This window comes from Onthophagus taurus, chromosome 7 (genome assembly GCF_036711975.1).
Source record: "Onthophagus taurus isolate NC chromosome 7, IU_Otau_3.0, whole genome shotgun sequence".
NCBI lineage: Eukaryota > Metazoa > Arthropoda > Insecta > Coleoptera > Scarabaeidae > Onthophagus > Onthophagus taurus.
The window spans coordinates 32,552,026-32,574,114 of record NC_091972.1 but is presented as its reverse complement, the minus strand read 5'-3'; the positions used below and the strand labels follow the sequence as shown (position 1 = coordinate 32,574,114).

The 22,089-nt window shown below is 33.5% G+C and overlaps 1 protein-coding gene across 2 annotated transcripts in view; it reads left to right on the top strand.

The window, feature by feature from the left end:
- LOC111414921 (piwi-like protein Siwi) overlaps positions 1 to 22,089 on the top strand; it is a 30,882-nt gene that overhangs the window by 2,082 nt on the left and 6,711 nt on the right. The window contains exons 2-5 of one of the 2 annotated variants that reach the window (XM_023046389.2): positions 6,051 to 6,799; positions 6,902 to 7,062; positions 18,830 to 19,156; positions 19,220 to 19,721. In XM_023046389.2, coding sequence (XP_022902157.1) covers positions 6,064 to 6,799; positions 6,902 to 7,062; positions 18,830 to 19,156; positions 19,220 to 19,721 — 1,726 coding nt within the window. In that variant the 5' untranslated portion in view covers positions 6,051 to 6,063. Of the gene's footprint in view, positions 1 to 5,959; positions 6,800 to 6,901; positions 7,063 to 18,829; positions 19,157 to 19,219; positions 19,722 to 22,089 lie in introns of those variants that run through there. The other variant, XM_023046388.2, reaches the window with a different exon arrangement.

The window sequence follows — 22,089 nt, the reverse complement described above, 5'->3', positions numbered from 1 at the left end:
TCGATAAGAACTGTGCACTTTTTCGTTAACTTTCGTTTCGTTGTGCAGTTTGGTTTTATTATTGTCGTAATTAAACGTTTGTTTAAAATGTTAAGTTCGAGTTTGTTTTAAAAATAGTTTGTTGCTTGGAATAGTTATGCTAAAAAATTGTTTGTGAAAATACCTAACTATGTAAACAATGTTAAATACAATATAAGTTTTATTTGGACTTTAATGTAGATAAGATTGGAGTTAAAGATGACATCAATTTCGAAGATATTGACTTCATTGATTGTCTGGTGTTTTTGTTTGGACTAAAGTCATTTTATTATTTTTTTGTTTGTAAATAAATTGGAGGTACAAAATCTAAAAGAAACGTCAAATCTTTTTTCTTTAGTTCTGAAATTGTGTTTTGAAGGATATAACAAACCTAGATAACTAATTGAAAACGCTATCTCTTTTTAATATCTACATGTGAAAGTTCAACTACAAAATCGTTGGAATATTTGTAAACAGTTTTAAACAGTTCATCTTTTATAAAGTTCATTGTTGCCATCGTGACTTTTTTCCTGTATGTTGCATTCTAGCTTTTTTGTTGAAATAAAATATTTTCATTTTAATTTTAAGTAAAGGATTTTTTTTTTCTGACAGTTTTGATAACATCAAAACATGGTAAGTAAGGATCTCATTTACCACATAATCAGGATGCGACATAATGTAATAAAAGCGACATAATATTTCTATTTTCGCCAACGCAACGTATCAATATTTCTATTTTATGATCTGGCTAACTCGGCTTTAATCAAATTTTTTGTCACATTTTTGACATGTACCAGATAGTGGAGTTTTGCGTTTTGGTGCTATTAGGTGTTTACCGTTCTTCTTTATTCCTCCCGATCTTGCGCCATCTGTACAGCCTGATACATCCCGTCAGTTCTTTCAGCCTGTTTACTCATCTTATCAGTGATCTCAACTCTGCGGTTCTCGCCCCTAGCACTTGTCTGCAGTGCAGCCGAATACTGCTGACCCGTTTGGCTGAATAGCCAACACGCCGACAGCAGATAAAGGTTCAAGACCTCAGGACAATACTAAGGTTCATGAAGCACCTACATTTGCCCTAAACTTTTGGAGGGCTAAAGTTACAATAGATCTTATAGGTCGCGGTAACGAGAGGGGCCGCTCCCCTCAGCCCGACGGCAATAATAATAATAATGATAAACTCCACCATGCGATCAATTACTGGCTGTATAAAAACTACTCCCATATACTGCCAGTAGGCTTTCTTCTTTCAGTTATATTTCACCGCCCAAGCTGAAAAGACGGGACGATTTGGCCAGAACTACTTCCAAGCGACTTCATCCACCAGGCTCAAACCTAGACACTCTGCATTAAGGACAGTTAAGACTGTAGAACGAAGCTAGAGACTGACATGAACCCAGGTCATCACCTTCGAAATGAGTTCTCAACTGAATAACCCTGAAATAACCTGAAAACTCGTTAATAGGATTCAAACAAGACACGGTTTATGCACAGAATCACTTCATAAATGCCACAAAGCCCCCGATCCCATATGTATGTGTGGTAGGGACAACTGCAAAATGTTAGCATACCCTGGCAGATTGGATGACCTTTTCAACATACCGCGAGCTGCGTTCGAATGGATTGACAACTTCATAATCATCATATAGGTGTTCCATATAGCTGATCAACTTGTCTTTTATCTTTACTTCATTCAATATTGAAACGTTTGTTCTCGGCTTCCACATCTCAAAAACATCCATCGTCATTCGGTCCTTATTCTTTAATGTCCACGTTTTTTGAAGTAAAAATGTTTTTAGTGTTTCATTGGTTATGTACAATAATATCTTGCTTGCATGTGGTGTCTAAATAACTCTTGTGCTTTATACTTTTGAGTATATTCTGTTCCATAGAATTTGTTTGACTGTCAAAATCTGATAGATTGCGGACTTTCTTCTCCTAAATCGGAATAGGATTGATATTCTCCTATAAACTTTTCTGTATATGGATGTAGTCGTTGATTTAGTATTTAGAAGAACATAGCAGTGTTATTCCTCGGTAATTTTGATAGGACAGTTTTTCTTGTATATGAGATAGGTATCTTTAGCCTTGTTTCATTCCATTGAACATACCTTCATACTATTAATGCCTCGTGTTTTAATGTAGTTATTTAGTTACAATCTTGTTCACATGTAATTGTCATAATCATAATCATGATAGACAATATTCTTAATCTTCCACGCTGTATTCATATCACGAACGTATTCATATCACCATGGTGTAAGTTTTATAATTTCAGTAAGCAAATATCCAAATCACCGTCTACTTCTAATCCAAAAAAAAAACGAATAACTGTTTCAATGGAAAATGACAAACGCAAATCTATTCATCAGATTTGTTCTCGTCTTTTCATTTTTGATAAACAAAAATGATTAAATTTTTTAATTGACACGGTTTCAGATATTTCTGTTTTACCCCACCGAGTTTTTCTTAATCGGCAAAAGGATACAGAACCATAACTTTGTGCTGCAAATTGATCTTCTTACTTCTGGTAAAAAGATGTTGATAGTAACATTGAATCTAAGAAGAAATTTTCCCTTTATATTAACCATTGCCGATATTAATAAGCCATTTTCCTCCCTCCGCATTTCATCCCCAAAGCAATGGAATTTTAGAAAGATTCCACAGTACACTTAAGACTTTTATTATTGCTAAGGGTTCACACAGTCATTCTTCTTGGGTTCAGATTTGCTTACAAGGAAGACCTTGATTGTTCTCGTGCAAAATTAGTGGTTGGTCAATCTCTACGTCTCCCAGGAGAATTGTTTGTAGTAAATAAAACTTTTAATTAATTAATATTAATAATAAATTAATAAAGGAAAGGGAGGTCTTTCCGGGAGGTCATGCACACTTGATTTTCTGAGTACCCACCCTTCCTCATTTACCACTGTTTCGATATTCAGCAATTCTTTGCAATATTCCTTCCAAATATTTTTAATTTCTTTGATATCACTATGTGACGCTTCGTTTTCGCATAGTTCTTGTATTGTTGTTCTTAAATTCTATGTCCACAGTTAGTAGATATTATCTTTACGTCCTTGCCTGCTTCTTTATAGATTTATTGTCTTTCGCGTGCTCGGCTGCTTTACGCCATGTTGTCCTTGCATTTTTTGTTGAACCATTTTGTTTTCTTTTTTTCCCACTTCCATTACTCGGCACTAATGATCGTAGCTGTTTTAATTAAAATCCGTTCTTAATCAATGGTGCTATTTCTGTTTGAGGTTGTTTCCGGTATCTTCTTTTGTCCACCTTTCTCATTTCGAGTTTATGTGTTATTTAGGTTACCTATTCTCAGCTTGTATTGGTCGCTTACTAATTCTGCATGTTCTGGTCTTTACATCCAAAATAGTCGTAGCAAATTTTATATCTATTATTTAATAGGTGGTCTATTCGGTTATTTGTAGTACCATATGGTGATATCCTGGCTATTCCGTAGGTTGTTCGAATGTACATTAATTCTTGTTAAATTAAAAAACTGTGTTTTTACTCTTAGTGTCTAAAATACTGGTTTTGATTTTGTTATTCGTAATAAATGCTACACTGTATTCTGTCACTTCTGCTTCCTTGCCGATGGCATGTGCGGGTAAGATAGTAGTATATTTGCTATCTTCCTCCCAAACATTTTTGTTCTTCCTTTAAATCAATGTTCTATGCTTTATGTAGGGTGTCCCAACACTCAACGTCAAGCGGGCACCGGGTGAGAGGCCAACTCATACCTGTTCTGGTGAAATAAGAAAAAAATTCTATGTCTCTTAGTTAAGGGGTAATAAACATATTTTTGAAAATGTTAAAAATCGTTTCCTTATGAACCATGCTACTATAGCAGTCACAAATCAAACAACAAAAGTCGTTAGTTTTGCAAAAAAAGTATTAGTTTGATTGAGTTAAGGTTGAAAGAATTTATGTCTATTTAGTTTGACACGCGATTTCTCAACAAAGGAGTAGTACAACACCCTTGGCAAGTTATTTTAAAAGATGGCCTGTTTAGTCAAGATTCCAAAATGCTATAACACTTGCCATTTTTCTTTTCCTAAAAAATATTATTGGTTGTATTTCTGCAAAAAACGCGTTATTTAACAAATTCATACTTTCGTATGTTATTTGTATTTCCTCCAAAATAATTTAACAAGTTTGTTAGAAGATGTGCCACTCAATATCTACAGAGAAATGTGGTTTCAACAAGATGGTTGCCCAGCGAATTATGTTTGTCCTGTACGGTATTGCATACAGAATAGCCAGAAAGATGGATTGAACTTCTTGGTTCGATTACGTGGCCTCCTCATTCTCTGGGCATAAATACCCTTGATTTTTTTAGTAGGATTGCATAAAAGAAACAGTGTATTAAAAACCGATTGAAAATCTTGCCAAACTGTGCCACAATATTTATACAGCAGCAAAAGAAATAAATGCAAAGAGATTTGCACAACTAGTAAAAAGATATTTTCTGCGACTATGCTGAGCTTGTATTAGTGCCGACGGCAAACAATTTGAACATTTGCTTTGGTTTTAAGAAAATAATACTATAATAATGCTTTTGTTTGTTTAATTTTGTCTTTAGGTTAACCTTATTTGAAACAGTCCTTTTGCAAGACATAAGGGTAACTATCTTGTTGAAACTACATTTTATACTTCGTAGATACTGACTGGCACATCTTCTAACAAAGTTAAGAGGAATTAAAGAGTAAATACAAATAGCATACGAAAGTGTGAATTTTTTAAATAATATTTTTTATGAAAACAAAAATGGCAAGTGTTGTACCATTTTGGAAACTTGGCTAAACAGGCCATCTTTTAAAATAACTTGCCAAGGGTGTTGTACTACTCCTTTTTTTGAAATCGTGTGTCAAACTTAATAGACAAAAATTCTTTTAACCTAAACTCGATCAAACTAATATTTTTTTTTGCAAAACTAATGACTTTTGTTGTTTGATTTGTGATTTCTATAGTAGCATGGTTCACAAGGAATACATTATTAAAAAAATCACTATTAAATGCGAGCATTTCTGACCGTAGTACCTAAAGATATGATGTACGGGGACAATTTTTAACATTTTCAAAAATATGTCTATTACCACTTATCTAAGAGACATGGAATTTTTTTTATATTTACCAGAACAGGTATGGACTTGACGTTGAGTTTCGGGACAGTCTGTATAAGTATTTCATCGCATTAACTAGTAAGAGTAAATAGAATAGATTGAAAGCCAAATACTTAAATTTAATATTCTTTAACTTATAAAGTTTGGAAGTGGCCCGAACTGTTGTTAATTAACATTGAAACATTCCTATTTTTAGTTGCAAACTTTTCATTAAGTTTACTTCAAGGGCTTGTATACTTTTTTGATTGTACCCATTGTAAATCTGCAGAAAAGCTTTTATAGATATATAGCCTCTTCTTAAACTTATTGAATCATCCTGTAAATCAAATAAAGTTAACGAAAAGTGCATTTTTGATATTTAAACAAAGCTTCATCATCATTGCTAATATCTATCAATAGGTGATAAACTTTTCCTAAAATTTTCAAAAATTGTATCACTAAGTATATTTTCTTTTCTCCCTATTCTATTTTTTTTTAATCTTATTTTTCAAAATGCTGTTGTTTATCTAATTAAAAGCTTATCTCAGCGGTTTGTGGTTGTAACTTAACCTCTTGTAGAAAACGCTTAGTTATACATTATTTTTGTATACTAAAAAAAAATTAAAATTTCTTTTAATACTTTTGTTAAAACATATTCCATCAATTATTGTTTCGTTTAATTGTTATTATTTAATCGAAATAATTTAATAATTTCAAAAACGAATAATTTTTTTAAATAAATTTACATATTACATAGTTGGCATTATTGGAATAATCTAGTAACGTTTCGCGTTTCACAGTTGGCGAAAACAAAAATCGCGCTAAACCGTTACTTTTTAGGTTACAATACCTAAACAAACCCACTTGCAATTATTTTGATTCTCAATTAAAGTATCTGTCATTGTTACTTTACAGTTGCTTTTGAAAAATGTCTGGGCAGCAGCCACAACGTGCACGCGGCCGTGGTGGTCGTGGTCAGCAGCGTCCCCAAGGTGACGGTGATGCACCGAGACAATGGGGACCTAGTCGAGGAAGGGGAGGTCCACGTCCGGGCCCCCCTCAGGGAGGTGGTGCTTGGGGTCCGACACCGGGAGGGTCTCAACAACAACAGCAGCAGCAACCAGCGAATGCCCCAACCTGGGGCCCACGTCCGGCTGGAGCTTGGGCACCAAGGCCACAACAACAACCACAACAAGGATTTGGACAGCAAGGTCATGCAGATGCGGCATCGGTTCAATCTGCCGGAAGAGCCGCCCGAAGAGTTGACGAAATACGTCCGGGTGAACAACAGGTTGCTATGCAGGTTGGTGGAGGTGGAGATGTTGGCACTGGGATGGCAACAAAACGAGGCGGTATTCGTGGAAGGAGAGAAATCAAAGCTGTGGATATCATGACGACAAAACCCACAACCATTCAAGTGAAACAAGCCACTGATGGTAGTAAGATTCAGTTAGCTTCCAATTTTTTTAAATTGGAGAAAGTACCGGAGTGGACCTTGTACCAATACAGAGTTGATTTTGCGCCTGAAGTTGATAATATTAGAGCACGCAAAGGTATGGCTCGTACCGGGTTAAAGGATCACCTTCCTGCTCATATATTTGATGGCACCATTTTGTATTCATCTAGAAGGTTAAGTATGGACCCATTTGAGGTGTTCGTGCAAAGTAAGTAACTTCTTTTTATTATCATTAATGATCTGATTAAATTTTTTTAAATATGTTAATCATATTAATCTCTTATTGATGTTTTGTTTTCATTTTTTATAGGTAATAAAGGGGAAGCTATAAGAATCACCTTACGCCTTTGTCAAGATGTACGTCACTATGAACCTTTGAATATTCAGATTTTTAATCTGATCATGAGAAATTGTTTACGATACCTAAACTTACAATTGGTGAAACGTAGTTATTTTGATGCTGGAGCTGCTGTATGTATACTTTTATTATTAACAGTAAAAATTTAACCATCTGTCTTTATAGTTTCTAAAAAGTTTATCTGAAAAAAGATATTGATTTTCGTAATATTATTTAAAATGAATATTGTTGTTTCATTGTTTATTAATAAATGTTGTGAGTAGATATGCACCGGGTACCCTGTTAGTACCCAGTTTGCCAAGTTCTCAGCGAATTTTTACTGACCTGGTATCAGTTACCAGGTATAGGAGCTTAGTAGCAGAGCACAGAGAATTAAAATGTATAGTTGAGTAGCTTTGTTACAAAACGCAACAAGTCACACAAACTGTTTTTTGAGAAAACCAGAATAGTTTGTGATGATGTTATCCTAAATGTAATGATGCTATTTTATTTTTTATATGTTATTGCATTAGTCTTTTTAGACACAAATAATTACTCATGAAATATGCTTTATCATTGAGAATTCCCAAAAAGACCCTTGGATATATTGCATTTTGAAAAAAAAATTGTAACTTTTAGCGTTTTGAAAGCAAAATTTTTTTTGTATTTCTTCTAGAAGCCAAAAATTATATAAAAAAAAAAATTATATACAGTGTCCGCCAAAAACTCAGCAACACCCGTGTTTTTTCTGTTCCATTGCATCTACGTTTCTGAAATTTAGTTTGTATGGGAGGTTCATACCGATTTTTCGATCTAAAGTAGTTTCAAGATGGTGGCTACTTCCGGTCCACCGGAACTAGACCTTAACTTCGTTATTTTAAAAGGAATGCTATAGTTTTTATTGCACCTTTTAATTATATGCAAAAAAATATGTTGACTTTGATAAAAGTTACTAGTACCTAGCATTTTTCGTTTTCGAGTTATTTTGATTTTAAGCTTTTTTTTCTGGAAAATTTCACGATGTTGTATCTCACGCAATATTCATTCAACAAAGTTCTAACTTGGCATGATTACTCTTCAAATAATACCAAATAGATTGTGATTTGTTATATCTTATAGAGTATAGTAATTCACCATGCTAGAAGATTCAACCGCACTCTTATTTCTTTTTTCAGAAGGTTCATTATCATCAATATTTTGTTTAATATAGATTTTGTGTTTTGTTGTTAAATAGCTTGCTAAAGCTGATGTGCTTCCGTCCGCACATTTTAAAATTGCGTAACATTTCGAACATTTTGCTTCATTTCTTTTACTCTCTGAAATATTTTCCACACACCTGATTCCCCAAAATGTTTCCTTAGTAGAGCATCCATGGCCTTTCCTTTATCCTGCAAAATTCCTCTTACAGAATCCAGTAATGGTAACTCGACAGCCTTTAACTTTTTAAGAGGTTTTACTAGTGTTATAAAAGTTTTTGAAGTATCTTCTAATCTATAGTGCAGTGGTTCCCAACCTTTTATAGCCCATCTCCCCTTTGAGGTTGACTAACACTTATCGCCGCTTTGTCATTTTCATTGTATGCCTAATTTTAATTTCAATAATCCAGCTTTATGTTCGTCAAGTTCAGGCGCAAGGCTCCTTTGAGGCATATGTCCAACTTATTTCTTTGTTTTGTGAAGAGCTGGAGAACGTGATGAGAAGTGGTTCAATTTTTCCTCACAGTCATACTTCAAATCTAGAAACTCCGTCTGCAAAGAGTTATCAAGGTTATTCACAGCATTAAACGAGAATGGATCTAGAATCCAATCCGGAATTTGTAACTTGATGAAATCTTGATCCGTGTCAGTTTTTAATCGATCAAGGTGATTAGTAAAAATTAGGATATTGTCTTCTGGCAGTTCAGGAGTCTCCTTATCTGATATGATCACTTTTTCAGGGTTTAATTCTCTTCTCTCTTTTTCTTTGAAGTTATATTGTTTTTTGTTGGTTTTGTGCGTCTTTTCTATTTTCTGTCTGCTTGAATTCTCGATCTGGCCAAGATAAATTAAGTGATTGTCAAACGCCTGACTAAGGGCTAGTGACTTTTGTTCATTTTGCAAGGGTTCAGATGGTTGCAAGATTTCAGACGATATCTGCTTATTTTTTTCAAATCCAGTTCTATTATCAGGTTTGTTCGAACATGACAAATTGAATCGTTCGGTTATAGTTCCAGAACCATATAAAATTTTCTAGTGCACATGCGCGGTAAAAGTATAGTGCTAGAACTGCTGTGTGTTGGGACGGGTACGAATACATTTAGTGATCGGGTCGGTCGGTATTGTAGATAACGCCTACTTTATTTACCTAACTGAGCTAACCTAAATATTTGTTTTATTGTTGACGTTTTCTGCTCATTAAATTTAGCGAATAAAATTTTGTAAAGAAATTATTATGGACGGAACAACGTAAAAAAGGTCAGTAAATGAAACAAAAATTCTACTTGATCATTATTACACAATGAAAAGAAAGGTAGGGACGGAGGAAATCAAAAATATAAAAGAATTGTGGAAAAAAGTATCTGAAAAAGTAAGAGAAGGAACAAATTCGAGGATGAATGAACAACACCGCCAATTTCTGAATAAAATCTTTACCTAGAAAATTCATATTTTTTATTTTTGGTTCCGGAATTGTTTCCAATTCGCTATCACTTGATTCTTCTCCGCTACTAAAATCACTAAAATCCCCGATATCGCTCATTTTCGAACACAACAAATCGAAACTTCGCCAAATTAATCTGTATCAGCGTTTATTGTCACGTCAAATAAATGCTGACAAGTTGACAGCGCATGACAGTACTGGGACTGAACTATTAGTACTTACTACCGAGTAGGTACTGAAAATACCGTTCACGAACGGTTTCGACATCGTTCCGTTGTAAGTTGGGACATATTTCCGAACTACCGTATTTTCTCGAATCTAATCCGCACACTTTTTACAAATTTTGTATGCTGTAAAATCAAATGCGGATTACAATCGGATGTGGATTACATTGGAAAACCAACTTTTTTTACCATCATTGCATTTTTAAAATCGAGGTGCGGATTAGATTCGAGTGCGGATAAGATTCGAGAAAATACGGTATTTCGAACTGTTCCGTACCAGTTGGGACAGTTTTTATTTAATGCGCATGCGCAGTACAGTTCTAGAACTGTTTTGTCGCCTGTTGGGACAAACCTATCATTAATAATTACGTCCTCTAGAAGTGATGAAGTGGATACCAGAGGTACAACCATATTTTCTTGATTTGTGTAGTTCATAGTAGAAGTTACAACATCAAAGTTAAAGAATCGATCTGATACATGACAGGAATGCACTCATTTTCCATGGCCATTGTAACGGAATTTGTGTAACGACTTGACAGGGTTAATTTAGTAACATCATCAAATTTATTCTTTTCCATTGACTGATCGTGAGTTTTATTGTTATCGATATTGATATTTATTCCTTCCATTATTGGCCGGACGGAACTTTTAGGGATAGTATTTTCTTAATTTTTTGTTGAAGTATCAAGCGATTTTCTTGGAGATACCAGCGGTTCTCGCGAATCTAATTCATTGATGATTACTTTTGCATTTATACCGTAAGATTCCAACTGACTTTTTATATTATTTATAACTTTTTTTGCAGATCTTATGTCTCTGTGAAATATGTTCATTGGATCTCCGCGAACCGGTTGTTTGTGTTTCTTTAATTTTTCTTATAGTGTTTGCTGTTTTACACTTTGTATAGTCCACAGCGGGATTACTAAAACCCATTTGTAGCGTTTGTTTCAAAATTTGTTCAATCGACAACTATTTCATAAAAAATTAAGCAAAAGTTTATTTTTGTCACACATGAATTTATACTCTCAGGCCTACTTTTCCACAGGCGCACATTTTTTTTCAGTCAGATTTCATGGGCCTGAAAACACTGACGTCGGCAGGTTGGAGAATGTGGGTATTGTTAGATGGTAAAGCATACAAAATAACTTGGTTTTCATCACACTATTGGCTTGTCGACATGGTGAGGTGCGATTTATGTCCGTCGACAAAAAAGATAACGGGTCTAGAGACCTTTTCCTTTAATAACCATTGATTAGTCATTACTTACATATTCATAGAAAACATCTGATCTCATCCGTCCCTTCTCGGACCTCCCTAATACTCAGCCACTAGGCATGCTATCGACTAATGCCTTTTGCGGTCTTACATAAGGAAACACTACTAAAGATAGGTACACATTTACGATCGACATTGAAAAGTATTAAAACGGTGACGTTTTCTTTTTCATTACCTTGCTGAATTGAGTATAAATTTTTTAAAACCTTTTAGGCCTAGAACTTTTCTTGTTTTTGGACACAATAAAATTGCTATGTGACGCTCGAGATTTTAACCTTTTTCTACGATTTTTTTTTTCGAACTAAATAATTTCAATGTTTTTATATGTCATTATTGGCATCTTATACTATACAAAAATATATGTGTATCTTATTTCATTATATTCTGTTCATGTTTTTTTTTTGATGGCCAAAGTTGACTCTCTCGAAAAAAGGTGGGTGGCTGATGATGGAAGTAGAACTCAACTACTAGTAATCTGAAATCAAATATTCATTTTTTATCAATCTACAGGCCTGCCTTTATCGTCGGAAGCAGATTTATAATCGTACTTAAACAAAAATCAAAATGACGTGTATGCAAAGAAACTATTTCTTAAAACCCATTTTGTTTCGTTGAAAATCGAGTTAACAAATATGAAATTGTTAATGGATTGTCAAACTTCTGCTTCCAACGAGAATGGCTGATGTGTAGAACAATGTTTAACATTGTACCACGATAGGTTGAATCCTTTGATTATATATAATATGGATTGAGCCAACGAGAGAGATAGCTTGCGCAAGGTGATCGAACCGAGATAGACACAGAAGCGTACTGACGTATAATGGGCGTGCGTTAATTTTGGCGGTAAATTTAAAACAAAATTAATGACTATAGTCCGTTAGACTTTGCTACGCACAAAGGCTACGCAGTTCCCATATAGGCGGTAAATTGTTGTTTTGGTTTAAATTAGGAAATAAATGAAGAAAAATATAAGTACCATAATTTCGGCTTGGATTTTAAATTAATATACACACACGAAACAATACATTTTTAAACATAACGGTGTGACTGGCTGTAACACAACAAAACGATAAACGTCAAATGGAAGAGGTTTGACACTTTTGTGCGCATGCGCCCGTCTGTTTAGTACCGTTTTATGTCTATCTTTGTTACACTTTCACATTATCGCTTTCCATCAGCGTTTATTCACCTTGAGCCACATTTTTGTTAGTAGATATATTCAGTTAGCTCAATCCATATTATATATAATCAAAGGTTGAATCAAATTTAAGTTATGCTTCCCACCAGTTGAAAGAAAAATGGTTTCAAGATAAACACATTTAAAGTTTAAGTAACAGATTTTTCATAGAAAAAGTATGCTTACGCTAATTCGCTATGCCTGCTCCATACAATATGCATCATGGTTCTTCATATGCATCGTTTTTGGATAATCTGGTTGCCCTTCTTTTAGCTCTTTCTTGTTTTGAAGCGTTGGTAGTGGCTTTCTCCGCTCTCGAAATACATTGGTCGTTTCGCACCTGAACGAAATGTATAGCCTCTCTGCCGTTTGTTACACCCATAATTGCCATTATTTTTAGCAGAGACATAAATCCTTCATTAAACAGACATGCTACTATGTGTGTAGCAATTTCTACGGTTTTGAGCTTTGTTTTTGGCTCTCAATTTAAGGTAGTCACTAGGGCTGGGCGATACCTCAAATAAGGTATCGAGTATCGATACTATTCAAAGTATCGAAAGTATCGGAAGTATCAAATTATTGGAAATAATATTTTAATAAACAAAAACTAAAACATCAAAAAATATTAAAAACAAAACAAATATCTTAATTTAAACTCACTTTGTTTTACCTTTATTTATACGTAAATAAGCATCTAAGTACATTTTTAACCCTTTCGTTACGGAGTATTTTCAAGATCATTTTGCTCTGAATACGAACGATTTTAGGTATTTCGTATACATACGTTCTTCGTACTGAAGGTCTATTTATGAACGTAGTTATACGGTTTTCGTAGTTATTTCGTTTTTTATATTGAACAAATAAAATTTTTATGAATTTCTAACATTTTTATTCAAAGTAAATCTTAATTCTTAACAATTTATCAAACTTTAAATTATGCTTGTTTTAAATTTCTTTTGGTGTGATATATTTGGAAACAGTCTATAACACACAAGGGCGCATTACACTCGACGCACTGGAAGGTGGTGTCCTTTCTTTTACCATTTTTGGAACATACTACACATCTTCTAACCGTTGTTCTTTTTCCTAATTCCGTTGGTATTTTGTTTACGAAATGTCGACCAGTGAGTCTAATTGGGGTTTCGATGTGTGATTTACCAACCGCACTAGATCTTGGTATTGTTGGCGAACAATATTTTTCAAAAATATCCTTTATTAAGTCTAATTGGAAATCTGCCATGGGTGTTCTTTTATTGTGCACCAGGTCATGTAGTGCGTGTGCATTTAATACAGTCAGATCAAGTAAATGAAAAAATACCTTTTTGTACCACTTTACACTTTTTCGAATAGATTTCACACTACTTAATACCATATCTGACTTGTCCACCACTCATATATGTTTGTTATATTCGTTTATTGCAATTGGTTTCAAAATTTTCTCCTTCGTGGCCCTATCTTCTTTTCCAGTTTCGATCATGCCTGTTTTATGCATAGTGGTGATTATCAAGACATCTCTTTTATCACACCATTTTATACAACACAATGGACCGGACGTATAAAATATTACGTCTCCTTTCTTTAATTTTTGGATTGGAAATTTTGGCATTTCTTTACGGTTTTTTTTAACTGTTCCACAGGCATTGGTTTTCTGGGTTACTAAGTATTTAAATAATAAAGGACTGGCGTACCAATTATCTACGAACAAGGAATGTCCTTTGTTCAAATAATTTTTCATTAATGTTAATACGATTTGGCCAGATATACCTAATTCTGGATTACTTTTCACTATGTTTGTAGTAGAACCAGTGTAAATAAGAAAATCTAATATGTAACCTGTTTGGCAGTCACAAATTAAAAATAATTTTATTCCAAATCGGCTTCTCTTTGAAGGTATATATTGTTTAAATTTTAGTCTACCTTTAAAAAGCAACAGGCTTTCGTCGATACATAGATTTTCAAATGGACTAAAATTAGAATGAAATGAACTTTTTAAATTATCCACAATAATCTTAATTTTAAATAATCTGTCGTCATTCATATCATTATTCTCACAAAAATGTAAAATTTTCATTATAAAAAACCATCTATCTCTTTTCATAATTTTACCAAATATTGGAGTCTCTAATAATGGGTTGGTTGTCCAATATTCTACTTCTTTGAGCTTTTTAACTCTGGACATTAACAAACTTAAACCCAAAAAACACATAAACTCATTTCTTTCTAATTCTCTTATATTTTTTGAAAATATTTTATTAGCCTTTAAAAACTTAAAATGATTATTAGATTCTGTTATTATTTTTCCAATTAAATCGTTTCGATTAAAAAGTTCTTCAAAAATTAATAAAGTGGTAGAATTTTCATCAATATTACGATTTTTTATTCCACTATAACCGTTTTCATTGAATTCATAATAATCAGGCACCCAAGTAGGATTATATTTCCAAACGTTACCTATATTAACGGTTGGCGTCTCTTCTTCAGAATTTTCCTCTTCACTATTTTCTTCCGAATTTTCCTCTTCACTATCTACTTCTTCATTTTCAACTTTCTCATCATCCATACTCTCCTCTTCACTTTCATCACTGCCATACATAAACTGTTCAGCGATTGTTTCCAATTCTTTTTGTGTTAATATTTTTCGCCTGTCCATTCTGTAAACATAAACACATGTAAACTTCTAGGAAGGGAATAAATTAACAAAACAAAATTTATTTAAAATTATTTTAAAATTTTTCATAAACAAATGACAATATTTATTGACAATATCGTTAATAATGTGTTGCTTAACTTACCTGATAAAATTTTACCCAAAAAGTAACAACGAAACTCACTTAAGTTCTGTCACCATGCTTACTACGTAAAATATAATCGGTAAACGTATACGTACGTTCTTCGTAATTGGAGACTAAATTTTGCAAGTTTGTACAAGATAAAAAATTTCAGGCGCATGCGCTCGTTTCTCGCGAATAAACATGTTAGCAAGACAAATACTTACCTTTCTCGTTCTCAGAAACTCGGAAAACATTAATGAAAAATATACGCTCTTCGTTTAGCAAGCCCACATATAGAAAAACGTATGCGTACGCTCTTAGTAACGAAAGGGTTAATGTATTTTTCTTCGTAGATTTTAATTTTGGGGTTTAAATGGTGGAAAGAATAAAGCTAAAAAGAAAGAGAAATAAATTACGCACCCTAACCCTTATTCCCCCCACCATATGCTCTTGATAATTTTTTCTAGATTATCGTACTTGTCGCATAAAAACAAGTAGATACGTAAAATTTCGTGTTTTTAACCCTAACGGATTTTGAAATAATGATTAATTGTCATCTTCAAAGTATCTTACTTCTTTTCAAGCATTTTAGGACGCACCTTTACATGAATTTTTCTTAATATTTTTTTATGTAGGTTACCCCTTTAAATATAGCTGTAAACGCAATTTCCTGTATATAAACATATTTATAAACATATTTTCGATACTTTCGATACCGATACTTTGCGGGTATCGGGTATCGAAACTTTGCCCAGTACTAGTAGTCACACCAGACCAGAGCAGTAACTGTGTTGGGGGTTTTCAACGGTAGAACTGATATGATAAAACGTTGCCCACACAGCTTTCTTCATAGCCATAATACCTTGACATTTTATCTATAACTTTATTCGCTAATGTCAAAGTTTTTGGGTTCTTTGATTGAGGACTAGTGGACGAATCTCTCTTTGATGTTCTTCTACTTGACCTTCTACTTTTTTGGCGTTTCTCTTTCTTTCTGACTTTTTTTTCTCATCATTTTGAAGTTGTTTTTTAACTTTCAACAACTGAGAGAGCATTTTTTCCCTGCTGTTAAACGCCTATACATGCGTTTTTTTACATGGGGTTCCTCAACCCATCATAAGGATCTTCATCTACTAAGTTTTTAAAAGTCTTTGAATCGCCGTTGCCGACAGATTTCGTATATTTTACGCCATACCACTCCATAGATCGTTTAAACATAATAAGTATTCCATCTACTTCCATTTTACCAGCACTCCTATCGTGATTGGCACTACATTCGTCCTTGTGATCTGCGTACCAAGTATTACATGCTTTGCAACTACTTGATTCCACAACTATATCTAGCACTTTCTTTGAGTATTTTGCTATTAAAGAGACCATACCCAAAAGTAAGGAAAATCCTCGTTTTGATCATGACCCATCGCCTGAAACTGATAGTTTGTTCTCAGGGTTCGCACTGACAACATTTTTTTTTATTTTCTTCTTACACTGCTTTTTTAAAAACAATCTGATGCGGTTTTTACGGCGGTGCTTATATGCTTGAGCACTAAGTAATAAAGTGAATTACTAAAACCATGACAGAAAAGATTAATGCCGCTTATGCCAACGCCAATCAATCGCATCACCCAAAACAAAACGTCTGTTAATTTCATACGCATTGTTGATCATCGGACAAGAGCACTTCACACACAATTTAAATCTCAATCCACGTTCCGACTTTTTGGAAAAGTTTATATCGCTATTACATAATTTGCACTTTATCGGTGTTTGTAAAGCTGTAAACATCAAACTAAAACTCAATAAAGTATAACTAAATTCTAAATGTACAGTTACTTCAAAATGGCTTTGATTTTTAAGTTTTTCTGTACTAACGCATTTCGTATAATTTTTTGCACATTCGATTTACGGTTTCCTTTTCGATCCATTTTTAACAATGTTAACTCGCTGAAGTTCAAATTACTGTCAATTTGCTTCAGAACACAAAAAAATTTCATCCCATTTCAACAGGATATTTACACCTCTATTAGCACGTGGAAAATATACAATGAAGTGCAAGTGCGCATGCTCAAATTTTTAATAGTCCAAGTGCAGTAAGGTATTGTGGTGCAGGAATACCAAGTTTCTGACCATTTAAAGATAGTAGTCTATTCCTTTTTCTTTCAAATATGTTTTCTGCCTCCGAAAACAACTTTTCTGAACATATAGAACTTCCAGATGCAGTTAAAAACTTCTTTGACATTAACGTGCTGTTGATGCTGTCCGGCCACTTCATTCTGGGTTCCCCATTTCCTTTTTCCTCTTGCCTCCATCATTCTCTTTGGGAACCTCTTATAATCCATATAGATCACGTGCTTGTACCACTGCAACTGTTTGTTCTCCATTGTTTTCACTAAAGGATCTATTCCTAGTTCCTCTCTTGTGGTTGTATTTCTAACTATATCTTCTGGTCCTGACTGTTATGCTTCATTTCTGCAGTTACTTTGATTTTGTGCTTATCCTGCATTGGCCAGGTTTCCGCCTCATACATCTCTTTATTTCTTTACTTAGCTCTTTTTTATTAATGTTATATTAATCTAGTAATACACTTTTGTTGCTTTGTACGTTCTGTCTCTTATTTCCTAATCTATTGTCGTCTATATTCATATTGATTTACTACCTCTAATCTATTCTGGCCACATTTGATGTTTGTCTTCTTCCTAGTTGCCAGTTTGTTTGATAATCTTCATTATTTTAGTTTGCGTTTATTTCCATTCCTGCGTTTTTGTACATTGCTTGTAACTTCCTGATTATATCCGCCAGTAATACTATGCCATTCGCATACACAAGACTTTGAGGCTTACTTCTTCCATTCTCTAGTGGCCGAGTTTTAGGTTCAGTGCCCTCTCTTCACTTTTATTTATGATTTGGGTCATAACTACAATAAACAGAAGTGGGCCTTCATATTGCAATTTTTAGATGTAATCCCTCTTATTTTGACTATTCCTGTTGCTCTTCTCTACAACACTCTTGAGACTTTGATGATCTTGTCAGGTATTCGTACCGCTTCCATGGCTTTCCAAACGGTCTTCTTTGATATACTATCGATCGCTGCACTTAGGTCTATGAATGCCAAGTATATAAGTTTTTCTTTTAATCTCCTCTCTGTGGGGCTAGGCATTTTAATTGAGACAACTTTATAATTCATAAACTATCAATTTTATCAAAAAAAGTTTCAGATAAAACATTCGGTACATGAAAGGGGAAAATATTCTGTATGGTTTTCATGTTGAAGAATACCATACAGAACTTGAACCGCCATTTTAAGGTGACTTAGGTATAGTAATTTGTTTATGTTCACTAATGGGTGTTAACGGTTAGAGAATGATGATAAGTTTGTTTGCTTCTGGAATAACTGAAGTATTACATATATACTTTGTGAGTTAACGGTTTTCACTGTCGGAAAAATGTGCACAATAACAATAAAAGCACGTTTTGTTTTAATACAATTTATTGAGTTTACATTTTGTTGCAAATGTGTAGATTAATTAGTCGAAATCTCCCATTATCATCTGCTTACAAACAAATCCAGTACACCTTTCTTTGCAATCTACAATTATTTTGCTTAAGTTTAGTATTCAAATCTCATAACATCAAAACATCTCTATAAATTGTGATTAATTTTACTTTTTTTACTATATTTTTAACATAGATTTCAATAAATAAAACAAATACATTTTTTTTTTGTTAATTCTAGATTATTTCATATGTAGTAACAAAAGTTTTATGAAACGTGAATTAAAGAAATATCATCTCCATTAAAATTTTATTTTTGTTATAGCAAAAAGTAGAAAACCACCGATTTGAGGTATGGCCCGGCTATGACACGTCCATTAGACAATATGAGCATTCAGTGATGATGAATGTAGAAATAATCAGCAAGTGTATGCGTATTGACACAGCCCTTGATTTCCTCAATGAGTGTCATCAAAACGATCGGGGCAATTATCAAGACAGTTTTGCACGAGAAATAATTGGCAGTGTTGTTATCACCAAGTATAATAACAAGACTTATATGGTTGATGACGTTGATTGGACTTCTAAGCCAACGAGTCGTTTTCAACGCAAGGATGGGAGTGAAATTAGTTACATCGAATATTTTCAAACGGTATATTTTAATTTTTATAAAAATTGTAGATATGCTTAGTGATTCTTTTATTTTAATTTTTAGCGTTATAAGGATCTTTGCATTCGCGATAAAGGCCAACCTATGCTGGTATCAAGATCAAAAGCAAGGGAAATACGATCTGGAATGCCAGAAACTGTTTATCTTGTGCCAGAACTTTGTACAATGACTGGCTTGACCAACAGCCAGAGGTCTAATTTCCAATTCATGTCTGCATTAGCTAAGCACACGCGAATTAGCCCTCAGGATCGCGTTAATAAATTAAGAGACTTCCATAAGAGATTGGCTAGTAATCCAGATATTCAGAGAGAACTACGGCAATGGGATATTAAATTTTCCAATGAATTGGTCCATTTTGAAGGTCGATGTCTTGCGAGGGAACAGATTAAATATCATTCTGATAGTATTCCTGCTGCCGAGGATGCCAGTTGGACTAGAGATTTGCAAAAACAACGCATGTTATATGAGGCTCCACTAACTAATGAGCATGGTGGTTGGGTTGTAATGTGTACCAGACATGATGTTAGTGATGTGAACAAATTTATTGGTGAGTATTTAATTTTGTTGAATTTGGTATTGATTTACATAAGCGAAAATAAGTATGGAAAAATACAACCTGAAAATATTGCGTAACATTGTTGTTGAGCAATTTATTTATGTTAAACCTAATGAAATAAGAATAAAAAATAATGCTGAAATTAGGTATATTAGGCACAGGTAGAGTAACATTGGTATTTCATTCTTTCACTTAACTAATCCACTTGTGACAGGGCTCTTGATGCCAATCAATTCAACATGACGCGTTTTCATGGGATTTCCTTATTTGGATAGGATAGGAAAGTAGGTCACCCTAGATCTTGCTTTGTATTATGTTCTTCAGGTATCTCGACATCACAGTTCCTTTCGTTGTTTGAGTGATAACATCTTCTAGAGGTTCCTCCTGCTCATAATATGACACCAAGATATTTAAAACTCATCTCATCACTTTTTTGTATAACCTTGTTGTACATGGCTAATTGGCGACAGTGTGACTCCTTTGCTATTGTTAGAGATTTTATTTTTGACATATATTTATCGTTATTGTTATCATTATGTCTTTCCATCTTTATATATTTGAATTCGAGTGAAATTAAAATAAAACTATGTGGGTTTATGAGACGAAAAGTTTTTATTTTCTGCTCTACAGGTTTCAATTAATCTTTTTAATCATCTTCAGGAGCATCCCACCTATTACAATATGGAAAGTACTACATTAATTTAATCAGATAAAACAAAATTCAAAACTTTGAAAGATATTAATTTTGTTTACATATTTTGTTTATACAGGGTGTATCTAAATTGATACGAAAGATTTAAGGGGTAGTTTTTCAACGAAAATTAATTAAATTTCATATAATTTTTTGCTCAAAATCACTTCTCCAAGTTACAGCCCTAAAAAATTAGGGGCTGTTAGGGGCCCTAATTTTCTTTAATAAATCCACTATGGAGGAATTTAGAAGAATGAAATTTAACACATAACTGTTACTAATGAAATGACGATTTTTATAACCGGAAAATGTTATTACAAGGGGCTAAAAAAATCAACCCCTATAATACTTTGCATCAGAACTTTTTAATGTATACGTTTTTCTTTTTAAAAACTTGATTTAAATAGAGGGATTCAATACGCCACTTTTTTGTCTCTTGTCATTTTCTCTTTAAATTCTGTTAATTTTGTTTCTTAAAGTTTTGTTGTGTGGGCGTGCTAACTTTTCGCATACGAAAGGCAGATCTTGTCACGCCTGCTTGGATTTAGGGAGCAAAGTTAAATGAAATTAAGAAAAATAAAAGAAATCAAGTTAAATTTAAATAACAAATTTAATGAATTAAAATCAAACGAAAACAATAGCAAAAAAATTAAAATACAATCTAAAATTAATAAACAGAATTAAAGTTGAAATAAATTGGAACAAACAAAGTTTAGCTACAAAAATATCTCGAAAACTTTATTGATTAACAACAAAAGAAATTTTTAATCTAGTAATTTTCCTGACCTTACTTGAAAATCTTTATAACCAAATTTAATTAAAAACATCAAAAAAAAATCTAAGTTCAACAAAAAGTTACAGTTACAAAATGATCAATTTAATAAAAAGAACAATTCATAAAGAATATCGAATATTACATAACTTCATACCAAATCAGAAAAAGCTAAAGCAATTAGTAGGCTTACCAAGGGTTAAAGCGATCATATTGAGCGCAGTAACTCGTTAAAAAGTGTAACACAAAGATAATTATTTACCTGGTTGTTTTGTTTTATTACCACTTATCATAACTCTATTATATACTGTAAATCACGCCGGCTATTTATGGTCTTCATTGTCTCTGCTGTGTTTTGTAAGCGACCCCGCCTGCGGTAAATTTTTATTTCTTTGAAGCTAATTTTTCTTTATTGTTAACTTACACTTCTTCTAATTTTCTCTTTTTCTTCCATGGATACTAGTTATTCTTCTTCATCTGATTCTTCTTCTCCTTTTTCATCCTCTTCTTCTTCTTCTTCATCCTCTTCTTCTTCTCCAAGCTCGCTCTTGAATTTACCTCGGTTAACCCTCTCAAACTCCAGTGGAAATGCTGAGGCCGATGAACCGCATAAATTAATAGGGATTCCCCCGTCTAACCTCTTCTCTAATCTTACGAACTGCATCACTTTGTGTCATGTCAATGTCCAGAGTCTAACTGCTCACTTTAATGACTTTTTGATCACATTTGAATCTGGTATTTTTGACATAATCTTAGTGAGTGAAACCTGGCTCAAGCCTTCCCTACATTCTCCTATGTTTGTTCTTCCGGGCTATCGTCTTCTGAGAAATGATCGCGTGTATTCTAGGGGTGGGGGTGTGGCTGCGTATGTCAAAGATCAACTACAGGTTGACTCG